General features: G+C 50.7%; 1 protein-coding gene across 1 annotated transcript; it reads right to left on the reverse strand.

Moving 5' to 3' along the window:
* Nucleotides 1–1,931: 1,931 nt before the first annotated feature.
* VSX1 (visual system homeobox 1) lies at nucleotides 1,932–8,988 on the reverse strand. The gene is made up of 5 exons (XM_012745541.2): nucleotides 8,520–8,988; nucleotides 6,187–6,265; nucleotides 5,250–5,373; nucleotides 4,168–4,348; nucleotides 1,932–3,029 (listed from the first exon to the last, which is right to left on the reverse strand). Exons 1-5 carry the CDS (start codon nucleotides 8,941–8,943, stop codon nucleotides 2,737–2,739), a joined length of 1,101 nt encoding a protein of 366 aa, XP_012600995.2. The 5' UTR covers nucleotides 8,944–8,988; the 3' UTR covers nucleotides 1,932–2,736.
* Nucleotides 8,989–15,096: the final 6,108 nt, after the last annotated feature.

A 15,096-nucleotide genomic window follows, 5' to 3' on the forward strand; every position in this document is an offset into this window, starting at 1 on the left:
CTTCTTTGCTAGAAGCAACCTAAATATAGGTTTTAGTGGTTGAGCAACAAGAGCTTGGGGGAGGGTCGGCCACAACCCAGCCCCAGAGGTGAATTTTGATTGGACCAAACAAAGAATTCGGGCCAGTTGGCTGGCGATTGGTCTAGGCCTCGGCATGACATGCAGTTCTCACCAATGAGGAGCGAGAGGAGGCCTGCTTGGGGAGGGGGGGGCTCCTCAGTGATGAAGTGGGGATGATAAGTGTTCTCAGCTGTGATGTCTGAACCTTCAGGGGTATCCAGTGACCTTGCAGGGACAAGCTTGAGGGGAAAAGTCTATGGATGGCAGACAGAAGGACAGAAACTACCTGGGTTCCCAGTGATGTTCCTGAGCTGCTTTGAAAGCCCCCATCTCCAGATTCAAGTTATACAAGACAGCGAATGGTCCTCCTGGACTGGGCTGTCTAGTTGAGCTCCTGGTTCTTACACAGCCAAGAGGAGGTCAACCTGCCCAACACACCCAGCCCTGCTCTCAAGATGGCATTTTGCTGTATAATAATAACAGTTAATGTTTATTTTCTCTTTCTCTTTTGCACCAGAAACTGAGCCAACTACATTACTGATGTCATCTCATTTAATCCTCAGAAAAATGAGTATTCTGTTATTATCCCCATTTTACAGTTGAAAAACTGAAAGATTAGAGAGGTTGTATAACTCACCCAAGGTAGCTAGAAGAGGACAGTGCCACCTCAAATACTGTGCTCCTATATCACATATGTACATTAACACATGTGTGTGTATACATACATTGTGAAATATTAAGATGCTGCTTTAAAATAAGTTCTCTTATATTAAGAAAGCATCTATCTATTCTTATGTTAATGGCTCCAGCCCCTTTTTCTTGTACAACTTCCTGTTTCCTGCTTTTTCTTTATAAAATTGCATAGAGATTTATCCACTATTTGTACATCTTTTTTATGCAGGACCAATTGTTAAGATTATTTATTTCATTTTCATTCTGCTTTACATATTTATTTATTTATTTATAATTTTATCCTATTTTTCCTTTTATTTAGAGACTTTTTACTCAGCAACATTTTGTGAACATCTTTCTACATAAATAAATATGCCTTGTTATAACTGTTAGTGGCTGCATAATATCTTAGGAGTGTAATGTATTAATATATAAGTTGCACAGCGTACTGGCTCCCTCTCCCAAACTCAGTCCTGGATAAACTGAGGAAGAGGAATGGAAGCAAGAATCTGAGGAAGGAACATGGAAAAATGTGTGACAATCCTCTGGGAGGCAGAACCAGTGTGGCCACAGAGGTTGGAGCCAGGGCTGTTGTCGCTAGACAGGAAAGATAGGAGGAGAACTTCTAGAGTTCATCACCCAAACTGCTCATTCCAGGTTCAGTCTCAAGCTTCGACTGTGATCCCTAGTAGCCAGAATGAATAAAAGAAGATAGAGCTCATCATTTTCTGTTTCTACAGGAAGGAACTGGCCATATGTAATTTTCACTTTAGTATGGAACTAGCATTGGATGAGAAAAACAGGCCAAGGAGAGAGAGCCTCTGGTTTCTCATTTGCAGAGGCGGCAGCACCAAGCCCAGCCTGAGAGCACTGGGCTGGTTTTCAGAGAAAGGCCCTCAGAAGCAGCACTTCCACACGTTCCTTCCACTGCTCTGCCTTCTTCCGGAAGCTCGGGCGTTTTCCCTCCACTAGATGCAGTCGCTCTCTGGACTCTGAACTCCAAACAGTGAATCAGACACAGATGCTGCCCCAGAGGGATTGGCAAAGCAACCCACGGTAAGTGCTGCAGCCCGAAGCAGGAAACGCCTTAGAAGATCGAAAGAACCAAGATTGAAAAAGGTTAAGAGGGGAGAGCCGGGAGCGGATCAGCCACGGTGTAGATGCTCATGTGTGTAATAGAAGGATCGCCTGGAGGAGCCAACACAACACAAAATATTTATTTTTAAATAATATAATAAATAAATGGCAAGAGAAATACAGGAAAGGAAACATTCACAAAATCCAAGTCACTAAAGTGCTTTCAAACATAAATTTTAAAAGACCAAACAGCCTGGTCTGACTTTAAAACACTGTTTCCAGATATCCAACAATTGTTTTAATAGGATTCCAAGCTATTTCAGAAGGGACGGGAGGCATATGGCTTTCTTTCTTGTTTGTTTATGAGCTTCAATATGCATAGCCTATTAAATGACACTCAAGAAAATGCAAAATTATTGCCTACCAAGAAAATTGAAATGTCCAAGGCCAAGTTCAAGGAGAAGATACTATAATTCATTCATCTTTCCAGATGGAGTCTTCACTATGAAGACATCTGATTCTCCTGGTGGTTAAATAATTTTTTATTTTCTAATTCAGAGTAAGGACATCAGATCTAACCTATTTCTCTACACAGTGTATTGAATCACATCTCAGATGATGCCCAGTAGTAAAAATGCTTTTTGAACTTCAGATCCTCTCTGCTCAAGTTCTACAAAAGGAATCAAAAATTTATACCAATTCAACTGGTTCAAGTGCCTTTAAGGAATGGTTTCCATTCTAGAACAAAATGGAATTTTCCCTAAGTCACCCATTAGTCCTCTTAAAGCAAGTGGCATTCCATTTTATCTTGACATTGTAAGAAGAAAATAGAACAAAGAGTATTTGTCTTGGACCATTTTCGTCATTTGAAAAATGCTGGTGAGAAATAGCCACATTTTCAGCCTTTGATGGTGGGACCCGTGGGTTTCATAAGGCTCCCACCTTCCCGGGCTGGATCCTCTCCAGCTCCGAGGAGGAGCTGGAGCAGCCGTGGGCACCTGCCTCCTGCTGGGTTTTCTTGGTCTCCTGCCGGGCAGAGCTGGAGAGATCAATTGCCACATCTTCCGTGCCATTCTCAGGGCTTGCATTGTCTGAGCCTCTCTGGGATCCTGCCCGACTCTGGCTAGAATCTTCTTTGAGGTGGCCAGAGCTCCAGAGTCCTGCCAACTTTTCTTCACTTCCTGGTTTCCTTATCATCCCTGTGGATTTTTTATGCATCCCTTGCAAAAAGGGAAAGGGAATAAGAAAAATAAAAATAGATGTCTTTAAATTCAGCAGTTAAGCAAGTTTCTTCCTTATTGTTGCCTAAATCCCATTAGAATTGTCCTTGTCACTGCCTGTCTCTGGAGCCTGCAGGAGAGGCAGGTAGATAACTGCCACCTGTAGGAGTTGAAAGCTGGTGTCTGCCAGCTGGTCACATCCAGCAAAAGTGCTTTGTTGGGATGACACAGTGACTTGGCTTTGGGCCCACTTTCTCCTACAGCTTCTGTCCTGCAGATGCCAGTGAGCACACCTCCCCACCTGCTCGTGCAACTTCAGACGGGTGGGCTTGGTTCCCTGCCCAAAATGCTCTCTGGCTTCTTCAGTCCTTGAGGGCAAAGTCAAGACTGGATTTACAACTGGAGTCTCCAGTGCTCAGAATAGGGGTAGGTAGGTAGGTGTTCAAAAACTGCTGAACAAAGACACTTCCTCCTTCCAAGCGTAAAATGCCACCACTGGCTTCCTAACTAATCTCCCGCATGCCCTAAGGTGCTTATCTGTGACTCATCCCTTCAATCTGTGATCCCTGCCTATGGATTTCTGGCAACAGCAAAAAGGGGAATAGGGTGGCACTTCCTGAGCACACCCACCCCAAGGTTTGGACTTCACCAGCAGAGACTGTGTAAGCACCAAAAATGTAAGGGACAGAAAAGCTACATGGCAGGTTGTTAATGGCAGAGCCAGGTCCAGGGACCAGATCCGCTGGCTGGAATGTAAGGAGCAAACTGTCTCTGGGTTTAACTGTCCTGGCCTGCCCTATTTGGTATTACCATGTGCCCTACTCTGTATGGTCTCTAAAAGTTCTAATAGCATTCAACACGTGGGAAACAGTCCACATAATGCAAGTGTGTCATTTTACTATTCAACCCCAAATACATGTTTACCAGGTAAACGGCTCCGTGGAACCTTCCCACACAATGTGTACACAGTGCCAAAATAAGGGAATTGTCCAAAAATTCCAAACCTTGTAATTAATTAAAAATCAGATGCAAGATTCTGGGCCTGAACCTGTGTAAATTCACGTTGCTTTGCTTCGCAAATGGCTGCCCTGGTGGGGACCCCCCAACGCCCCGGCGCGCCGCCCCGCGGGCCCCTTACCGAGCAGCCAGGGCGCGCAGGCGCCGCGCGGGCCGCCGTCGGCGGAGTTGAGCACGGAGTCGGGCAGCGGGATGCAGTGGCGCACCATGGCCCCGTACAGCCCGTACTCGGCCATCACGCTGCTGCCGCCCCAGCGCTTCTCCCGCTTGCGCCACTTGGCCCTGCGGTTTTGAAACCAGACCTGGTTTGAGGCAGGAGGGGGACACACAGGGAGAGACACCGTGAAGAGGGGCTTCCAGGCGGAGGCGCGTCGCGGAACGCGGAGTCCCCGCGGGAAGGGCCAAGGGACCTCCGGAGCTGGGCCCTCGGAGCTCACGGGGACCAACCGGGTCCGCTGAAGTCTCCGTAGAGTCAGTAACGAAACACCAAAATCAACGCGCCTTTCCCACATTGTGTAAGAGATCAACTACAGTGACTCCTCACTTCTCTCATTGATCGCACAGGGTTCCCCGGGGCAGTGTCCCCGTCTGATCATAGGCTATCAGATTGCTGGTGATATTTCTCAGGATAAATATTATGTTAATAGAAGAATATTAAGGAATACACTATAGCTGTTGAAAATAGTGAGTTAGTGATGTATCTTCTGGCAAAACCAAGAACAAAATTCTGTGTGTGTGTGTGTGTGTGTGTGTGTGTGTGTGCGTGTGAGTGCATGTATGGGTGCACATACATATGCACATGCACATGAATATTCAGAGCCATATATATACAGCGTGCAGGTAGCACAAGGTGCAGAAAGCAGAAAGGTCACATCAGGCTGTTTATGTTGGTTTCTTTGAGGGTTTGAGGTGGAGAGACAGTCATTTCATTTCTTGATATATCTTTATATAGTTTCTAGGCACAGCACACATTATTGTGTAGTTTTTAGGAATGATTTAATAATAAATAATAGTAATGAAAAGAAAAAAGCATGGGAGTCACAGGGATATCTTCTTGTGGTGCCTTCAGCTAAGGGACCCTCAGTTTTTGTGGCAAGGAGAACGTGTTGGGCTGTTGAGGAGGGGTTGGGGTTGGCTCACTGTGTGTAGGAATAACATGCTGTCCTTGATGTCAAGGAGGAGGAGAAAGGGGACCCCAGACACCTGTATCCTGTCCTCAGGGAGCTCGGTTTTCACAGCCAGCATCTCCCGGGCGTACACGTCAGGGTAGTGGGCTTCGCTGAATGCCTTCTCCAGCTCTTCCAGCTGGTGGGCAGTGAAAACTGTCCTGCGGGAAGCCCGAAACATGAATGTGGCCACATGTCCACAGGAGCAGCCAGGATCGCCAGCTGTAAGGACCATGGTGCCTGCCTCCCATGCAGTCCACACCCTAAAAGCCACCTCATGATAGGACACCCCACGTCTGAATGATTAGCCTCTGGAAAGCCCAGAAGTTTGTTTCAAACAAAACAGTTCTTTAGTTCTTTTTTCTTTTCTTTTTTTTTTTTTTGAGTCAGAGTCTCACTCTGTTGCCTTGGCTAGAGTGCCATGGTGTCAGCCTAGCTCACAGCAACCTCAAACTCTTGGGCTCAAGCGATCCTGCTGCCTCAGCCTCCCGAGCAGCTGGGACTACCGGCATGTGCCACCGTGCCCTGCTAATTTTTCTATATATTTTTAGCTGTCCAATTAATTTCTTTCTACTTTTAGTAGAGATGGGGTCTCGCTCTTGCTCAGGCTGGTTTCGAACTCCTGACCTTGAGCAATCTGCACCCCCTTGGCCTCCCAGAATGTTAGGATGACAGGCGTGAGCCACTGCACCCAGCCTTTAGCTCTTTCTTAATGAATTCCATTAACTCATTCTTACAAGATCCATTTTATAGACCCACAAAATTGTGTCTCAAATGCAAGCCAGATTGTCCTGCAGGCTCCTGGGCATTGCAGACTGATCTTTCTAGATGGCTGCTGTGTCCTTCCCACTGCCAACCAGGAGGCCACTGGCCCTGCCATAAGCCAGGACTATAAATTCTCAGATGCTGGAGCCATAAACATTGGGGCTGTGTCCCAAGGAAAAGCAGACCGAGGGGACAAGCTGGCTCTGTACCTGTGCCGTCGCTTCTTCCTCTTGCCCAGGGTGGGAGATGCTTTCGGGTCACTCCTGTCTTCAGACGGGCTGTCCTCATCTGTTAGCACAACGAGCAGAATGGGACTTTAATGGTGAGCATATTTTCCACTTTATTTCCTGGTTTTAATGTGAAGATTGAGGTTATGTGCCTGTTGGAAATGTGAGTAACATTTTTAGCACTTACTAGACCCAAAGCACTGTGCTTAACATTGTCCATGCATTGTCTCAATAATTATTGATAAAATAAAATAAAAAAACCTGCAAAGTAGCTGCCATTATTATTCTGTTTTTACAGATGTGGAAACTAAGACACAAAGAGATTAAGTAATTTGCCAAAGATCACACAGGTAGTACACAGTGAAGTTGGGATTCAGATCCCAGATTTTGTGAAGCCAAAGCTTCTTGGCCAGTAATTGCATTTTCTATCCCCACACAGCTTCCAAATTAATTCACCCCCTCTGCCTCCAACCTTGTCATCTTAACCTGTACACCAGCATTTCTCCAAGGAAGGGCTGAGGTTTGTGACATCAGAATCCTTTTGGGAACTGCACCCCTGCCCTGAGGTTCCAATTTAGAATCTCTGGAGTGGAGGTGGAGTCCAGGAAACTCATTCTTGACAAGTGTGCCCAGATGATTCGTAGATGCACTTGAAAATTTAAGAACCACTCTACTGTGATTTATCTTATTATATCCATTATGTCAAAAGATCCAGATGGGAAGGAAGGTTAGTAGACCAAACTATTATCAGATTCATTGTTAAAGAGCATAGTGGTTTCACAATATTTTAAAAATGAATGAAGGCAAAAATAACTACAAAATAATACATCAATTAGCTCATCAGAAAACTGTGTGCTTGAATTACAGCACTTGATATTGTGCTGTCCAATCTGATAGCCATTAGATACACAGATTATTGAGCAAGTGTGGCCAGTCAGATTATGACCTGCTGTCAACATAAAACACTCAGTGGATTTAGAAGACTTAGTGCCCCTAAAATATAAAATATTTTTATATTGATTATATGTAAAATTATAATATTTACATGTATTAAAATATAGTATAGGATTAATATATAGTATTAATATATAGTATTAATAATATTAATATATAGTATTAATAATATTAATATATAGTATAAGTATAGGATTAAAATATAGTATTTAGATTAATTTTGCTTGTTTCTTTTTCCTTTTAATGAGATTGTGAGAAATTTCCATCAAACACACAATCACATGACATTTCCACTGGACAGCTCTGCTCTGGACTGTCCAGAAATGCCCATGCAGAGTAGGACCTAGCTGCATTTTGCCTTTCATTTTATCAGTGCTTATAGAAGAAAAAACCCGTGCAATGAATGTGGTTTTTAAAATTTTAGTGAAACAACAGGGAGCTTCATTTTATCGTACATAGAGGCTCATGAAATAAAGTTCTTTTAGAGCTGAGTGAACGCTCACCTGCCTGCGGATCTAACATGCTTCCTTTTGTCATCACAAAACCCAACGTACTCTTTTTGCCCTGGCTGCCTGGATGCTCAGCTCCAGTTTCTACCACTAGTAGAAATAGTTTCACTAGTCTACGTTTTCTTGTATAATTCTTCCTTTTCTTCCCCCACACTCCAAACCTCTCAATTTCTTGACCCTTGTCCTCTGCAGAATTTCATGGTTCCCTTCTCTTTCCCCATAACCGGCCTGGACTTCTTTGGGGAAACAGATGGGCTCAGAACGAAACCCTGAGCGTAACTACAGTGGGATCGGCGGGGTTGCTTCCTTTCTCGAGTGCGGGAGCAGGGAGGACGGTGACGCGAGACTCCCTTTCAGCACCCGGACAGGCGGACAGTTCCTGGGCGCGCGGCCGGGTGGTCTTCACGACCCATCAATCATTCGACCAGTTCCGCGAGCGTTTCCACCGGGGACCAGTTTCTGCGCTGCTGGCGAATAAGACAAGCCCCGGCCTTCCCGATCCACGCCGCTCCCAGAGGCCGAGACTCGTTCCGGGCGCCCTCCGGAGACAGCTGCTGGGGCGCGGAGACCCCAGGGTCTCATCACCAGGTTCCATCCGGAACCAGTGGTGGCGGTCCCCGCAGCGCTGCGGGAAGCGGATCCCGGAGGAGAGGCGGGGACTGGGATCCAGCAAGGGGCAGGCGGCTCGGCTCCGCGAACACCCCTCTCCCGATGGGGCCTCGCTCTGGGCTCCCAGCTTCGCTCAGATCTGGGACGCCGGGGTGGGGCGCAGTGGGGCGATGGTGTGTTACCCGCGCGCGGCTCGAAGCCGCGGGGACCAGGGGCGGGAAGGGCAAGCGCGGGCCTGATTACCGGACGTCGAGACGCTCTCGCTACGCCTCTGGCGGCCGAGCGCGGGCGGCGGGAGGGTGGGAGCCTGCGAGGCAGCGGGCTCAGGGCCCCCGGGCGGCAGGAACTGCACGTCGGCCAGAAGCAGGCAGGGCGCCCGAGCGGCAGCGGACGGCTGCGCGCCGAAGCCACAGAGGAGGCCGAGCCCCAGCGGGAGGGCCCCGCGCGCCGTGCTGGAGCCGCTGAGCCCAGGGCCCGAGCACAGCGCGGCCGCCGGGCCCTCGCAGCCAGATCCCGGCCCGGGGCCAGCGGGCGCCGGCAGCTCGGCCTCCAAGCCCAGCAGGTCCGTGATGGCGAAGCCCCGGGGGCGCGAGCCCGTGGGGGAGCCGCCAGGCACCAGCGCCCTGCTCCTGGCGCGCCCGTCGGAGAGCGCGTCCCGGCCGGTCATGGTTTCTCAGGCCGCGAGGCGCGACCCTCCCTGGATCCCGTTTGCGGAGGGGGCCCAGCTCAGAGGAAGCTTTATACCACCGGGCTGCCAGTCGGGCGCGGAAGGTCCGGAGGGCTCCAATCAGCCGGGGGCGGGCGCGTCACCGTCCCGGAACCCGCGAAATGTGGACGCCACCAGGTCCCCTCCCCTCGGTCGCCGCCTTCCCAGCTGCAGTCCCCTCAATCACTTTCTTCTGTCTTCTCTCCAGCCCACCCCACCCCCAGTCCTGGGGAAGGGAGGGGACAACGACTCTGCTGTCTGCCTGTCCTCCAAAAGCTGCAAATTCCACATCCCGGAGTGGTCTTCTCCTTCCTTCCAGCCTGCCCGGTGCAAGCCCCACTCCCAGCCGCCCTGAAGCCTCCCTGATGCGACCCGACCGCCCATTAAGACCTAGGGCTCCATTCCCAACCGCAGCCCCACCGCTACCAGCAACAGAACCCCACCCGGCCCTCCACCTCCACCGCTGGAGCCCAGGAAGCCTTCCTCTAAGAAGGCCTTCCCTAAAGGGAGCGGAAAAACGAAAAGCGTTTACTTAATCCATGGCTACTCTACTACCCCAGCCACCTCCACCCTCTCCCCCAGCACTCTGAGATATAGCGGGGTCACAGACTTCTGAGAGCTGGGGAAGGGATACGAAGTAGAAGCAGGGGTGGACTGGGCTGGGCTAAGAGGATGGGGCAGGGTACCAGAGTTGACAAAAATACAGTAAGCAAAGTGAAATTGGGATTTCAAATAAACAGTGAGGAGGGGTTTTTTGGTTTGGGGTTTTTCAGTACGAGTGTGTACCAGTATTTTATCCAGCAACCCTAAATTGGTGGGGTGGAGGGAGAGTAAGTTGGAATAAAATAGGATCTGGGTGGGGGGACACACCCCACTTCATGGTGCTAACAAATGATTGTCCAATTTTATAATTATTCAAAGAAGGTTCGTTTTTCCTGTGAAACGCCTATATTTGCTAAAGTCAGCGCCAAAGTACGTGGGTAAGCCACTCCTGGCTCACGCTGTGAGCCCACCCAGTCCCCGTTGCTTGTTGCTGGGAGCCCTGAAACTATCCTTCCCATCACAGAACCCGGAAGCAGAACCTCCTCAGCCCCACTCCCCGACGGCCCCCCGCAGTCCGAGGTCACCCAGCGAGGGAGCGGGCCACCCCCGGAGCCCTGCCGCGAGGCCCTCCTGGTGCCTGAGCGCGAGCCCTGCAGAGCGCGTCTCCTGCTAGCCGCGCGCCTTCGAGTGGGGCCTTGGCTAAACGGGCAGATTAAACGAGGGGCTTCCGATAAAGATAATTACAAGAGGCTGCGCATTAACTTTCCATTATTAAAGGAAGACCCAAATCTCCCCTCGCAAGCTGTTCCCAGGATTAGCAAAACAATAACTTTCCTTTGGGATAATTGTCCTTTGAATCGCTCTGGGCTGGGGGCGACTTTAGAAGCCAGCGTCTTTTTTTTGGCTTTGCCTGGAACTTTTCCCTGAATTTATGTCTAGGTTTGGGGAGAGGCGTTGGGAATACAGGAACCCGCCCAAGTGTTCCGGCTCTTCACCTTAGCGTGGTGTTTGTTTATTTGAATTTTGGGTCGCAGTCAAGGGAGATACCTACAATTCCACGCATTTTGTAGCCCGCGACGGGGGAGGCAGGCAGGACTGTCGGTTCTAAGGTGGCTCAACCTCGGTCACCCGCAAGGGAAGGGTCTAAGAGGCTCGGCAGACGCGCGGGTTGCCGCAACCCCGGGTGCTGACGAAGCCGCCTCACCCCGGCAGGTCTTGGGGGTTCTCTCCCTACCGCGGCCTGCGGAGGCAGGAGATCACCGAGAAGACAGACCCCAAGCAGCTGGCCAGGCCAGGGGAGCCTCACCTCCATACAGTGACCGCGGCCCAGTACCAAGAGCACAGCGGTTTCCAACCTCTTGAGAAGGATCTCACCAAACCCATTTTGCAGATGAGAGAAACTGATACTTATTAACCCGGTCTCATCGGACACGGAGAGAGAAATGAGGGGAGCGAACCATAGCCAGCAACCGGGAAAAGGACTCAGAGACCCAGAAGAGGCGCTCCTGCAACGGGGCCCTGCAGTTCCTGGACAAGCGTGTCCCTAACGCCTCCTCCGGGCCCCACCGGCAGGGAGGGCCCCGCAGGACCCCGCAGCTGGCAAGCTGGGTCCTGGATGCCCCTGTTTCACAGCGCGGTGGCCGCAGGAGCGCGGCGCAGGAGAGCACTTTCGCTGCCCCCTCTGCGGTGAGAAATGCCTCTTGCCGCCGCGCTGCGCGAATCCGCGCCTCCACCCGCACCCCAGCTGCTGCGGGCTCTGGGGTCACTCGTGCTCCCGACGCTGCGAGGATCCGCGCCACGGCGGGCGGCGAGAGCCCCGCATCAACGGACAGGGGCACGACGGCGAGAGCGGGGCGAAGCGCTTTGCTCAGCTTCTGCCAAGATGTGGGAAACGCTGCTGTTATTTAGGAGACATGCATAAGAGAAAGCTAACTGTGCGGCCGTCCTCCGATGCCCCGCAGCCTGCAGAGTGGACCCCTCCCAGCTGCCCTCCCCCAGGCAAATCTGCAGCCAGAGGTGTAGGACCCCTGCCAGCGTCCCCGCCCGGGCTACCCCTGGGAGTCGTTTTGGAACCCTAAATCCTTTAAGGGTTCTGAATCTGCCTTCATCAGCCAGGATTATCCCGGATTTAACTAATCAGTAAAGGTTTCTCCACTCATTATTTTCCAGGGAAAGTTTCCAGCCCCTCTCTGTCGCCAGCCACCACAGTGCCTTCCGCTTCCCCTTGCCACAGGTTCCTCGGGGCTCACCCAGCTTGGGCACCTTCGGCTGAGACGACTGGCTGTGGATGGCTCGGCAGACACCTGTTTTTTGGCTTTTCAGAGTGTCAAGTACTCAGATGCAGCAATGGGAGTGGGATGCGCAGCCGGGGGAATGTATCACCTTGGGAGCGTCTGTGCACACGAGCCCCAGGGCTCCCTCCTTCTGACCTCCTCCCACTTCTTCACTGTTCTTAAGTTGTTGTGGCAGATGCCTCTTTGCCCTGTCCACAGCCCCTGCCCTGACCACTCTGCCTGTGCGTTTGCCCAGCCCCCACTGCACACCCATGCACATCTTTGCCCGGGGACTTTCTCTGGCCTCCAAAGTCCACATTGCCCACTAGCTGGAGGTGCCAAGAATTAACACGCTGGAAGAAGACCAGACCAAAGACTGACAGGAGTTGGATTATTATATAAGTATGCCTCCCCTCCCCAACATATATGGACGTGCACACACACACACATACACACACACACACACACACACCTGGGGCAGAATAACTCCTAGGCATGTATTCTACTCTATCCCCAGGGGTCCCCAGCAGGACTGTGCACTACTTACTTCTTTTTTTTTTTTTTTTTTTTTTTTTTTTGAGACAGAGTCTCACTTTGTTGCCTGTGCTCAAGTGCTGTGGCGTCAGCCTAGCCCACAGCAACCTCAAACTCCTGGGCTCAAGTGATCCTTGTGCCTCAGCCTTCCGAATAGCTGGGACTATAGGCATGCGCCACCATGCCGGGCTAATTTTTTCTATGTATTTTTTTTAGTTGGCCAATTAATTTCTTTCTATTTTTAGTAGAGACAGGATCTCGCTCTTGCTCAGGCTGGTTTCGAACTCCTGACCTAGAGCGATCCGCCTGCCTAGGCCTCCCAGAGTGCTAGAATTACAGGTTAAGCCACTGCGCCTGGCCTACTTACTTAATGATCACATTCCACATGGCTTCCCACAGAGATGCTGTTAGTGCCCACCCAGACCCACTTGCTTGGACTCTGGCACCTTCCCCCTGCTGCTGAGAGTCTGGGCTGCTAACCTCTCCCAGACCTTGAAGCTGGAGATTTGCCCCGTGCTGATGAATGCTCCTTAACTCAGAACACCCCCAACACATACACACACAGCACGTGATTGACTGCTATGAGGATGACAGGCCTCCCCTCTGTGTCAAAGACAGGGCTGCAGAGTCATTTCTGCTCCAAATCCCTCTGTCCTCACAGACCAGGCCAAGCCACCTCCTCGCTCAGCTTCTTCCCCTCCATCTCTGGCCACCCTCACTCCTGAGACCCCCTCACAGGAAACTTCACGCACTCAGGCCCTGTCTAGGGCTCTGCTTTCTAGAGGCCCTGACCTCAGACATTTCCTGCCACATCTCGCTTCCCCACTGATGTCCCCTGGAGACACCTCCAGATGAACTACTTATCCTGGCATACTTGGCTCAGAGTCTACCTACCTACCTTTCTTTCGTGGACACCATGGTGCCATCACCATCTCCTGCCAAGAACTCTAAACCTGTGTCCAACCTGGCCAGTGCTCCTAAAGCCCAGGCCTCTGTAACCAATGGCCTCCACACATCCGTCCCAGATTATCCCTTGAGCATTGAAACGCAGCCCACCAGAGCTGAATTCAACATCTTTCCCTCTAGTCTGCCCCTCCCCATTCTTTACCTCCACCCCTGGGGGTTCAAACAGAATCCTGAGTGCCATCCTCGCTTCTCTCCCTCCCCACCAGGCTCACACACACACCACCACCACCACCCCCATCCCCCCATGACTGAAGGTGGTGACAACAGCTGCCCCTCTTGGCTTCCTGCACTGGGCAGCTATCATTATCAACACCTCATCCAAATGATCACACTTCACCCTGCCCACAGCTCTGGGGGTAGATAATATTATTGTCCACATCAACCAGATGAGGAAACAAAGGTTTAGAGTAGTCAAATAATTATATAAATTGCCCAAATAATTACATAAATTGCTCTTTATCAACCCCCCTATCCAGAGGAGGAGTCAGGATTTGAACCCAAACAGTGTGAGCCTACAGGCGGACTCTGGGCCACCAGCTACTCTGTGTCCCTCTCCAAATCCTCTCAAAGAAGCCATTCTCTCTCCCTGCCTGCTATGGTTGAACGTGTTCCCCAACGTTCCTGTGTTGGAAACTTAGTCCCTGGTGCAACACTGTCAAGAGGTGGATCCTTTAAGAGATTAGGTCATGAGGGCTCTGCCCATGAATAGATACATCCGTGTCATTGTCTCAGGAGTGGGTCAGTTATATTGGGGGTGGGTTCCCAAGGGAAGGACGAGTTAGGCCCCCTTTCCTTCCCCTCTCTGGTTCACTCTCTTTTACTCTCTCACCATGTGATGTCTTCCACCATGTTATGATGCAGCAAGAAGACCCTCACCAGATGTGGCCTCCAGATCTCGGAGCGCTCACCCTCTAGAACCATGAACCCAATAAACTATTGTCTAGAAATTACCCAGGCTGTGGTGTCCCACTATAGCAGCACAAAGTGGACTGAAACACTGCTCACTGCCACACCTCAGCTCGGGTCAATCTCTCACTTGCCGAAGGAAAATTTATTTTTCAGTCTAGGGCTATTCAGTATGCAAATGAGTTTTGGGGTACGCTAAAGAGGCTTTTTTTTACAAAAAACAGGAGGCAGGCATTTCCTCTTCCTACTCCTTAGCAATTCAAAGCTCTTACCTGGGACCCTGGCCCAGGGATGGAGAAAGAGGGGATGATTTCCTGCAGCAGTGGTGGTGAGTGTCCTGTGGCTACTCTGCATGCTGTGACAACCTCACTGCCATGCCCTGGCATGATTCAGCCTTGTTCACAGATGCCTGGCCTGCACAGCCCTGCCCTTTTCTCCAGCCTTCCATCAGTCTGGGGTGAAGAAAAAATGATGCTATTTGGTAAGCCTCTTCTCTGTGTAAATTGGCTGGTTAGCATCCAAGAACCCTGTTTGCTGTTTATGGCCCCAGGCCCCACCCTCTGATGTCTCCCCCACCTCCTTCTTGCCCTTCCCCGCACCCACCACTGTGCTCTTTATTCCACAGCTACAGTGATCCTTGGTGGAGCACAGCCTGGCTGCAAATTCCTCTATAGCTTCTCATGGCCACCCGGGCAGTGCTAACCCCTATCTCCTTCCAGCTAGTGGCTGAAGAAGCAATCCTGGCCCCCGCGAACCAGCAGGCTATGGAGGATGAGCAGCCCACCATGCTAGAAAACAGACCCAAGGTGCTGGCATCAGGGACTATCTATCCATTTGTCACTCCCATGAGAGCACCAGTCTCTGTGTTCCCTTCCTTGGCTGAATGTTACGG

Source organism: Microcebus murinus, chromosome 16 (genome assembly GCF_040939455.1).
Source record: "Microcebus murinus isolate Inina chromosome 16, M.murinus_Inina_mat1.0, whole genome shotgun sequence".
Taxonomy (NCBI): domain Eukaryota; kingdom Metazoa; phylum Chordata; class Mammalia; order Primates; family Cheirogaleidae; genus Microcebus; species Microcebus murinus.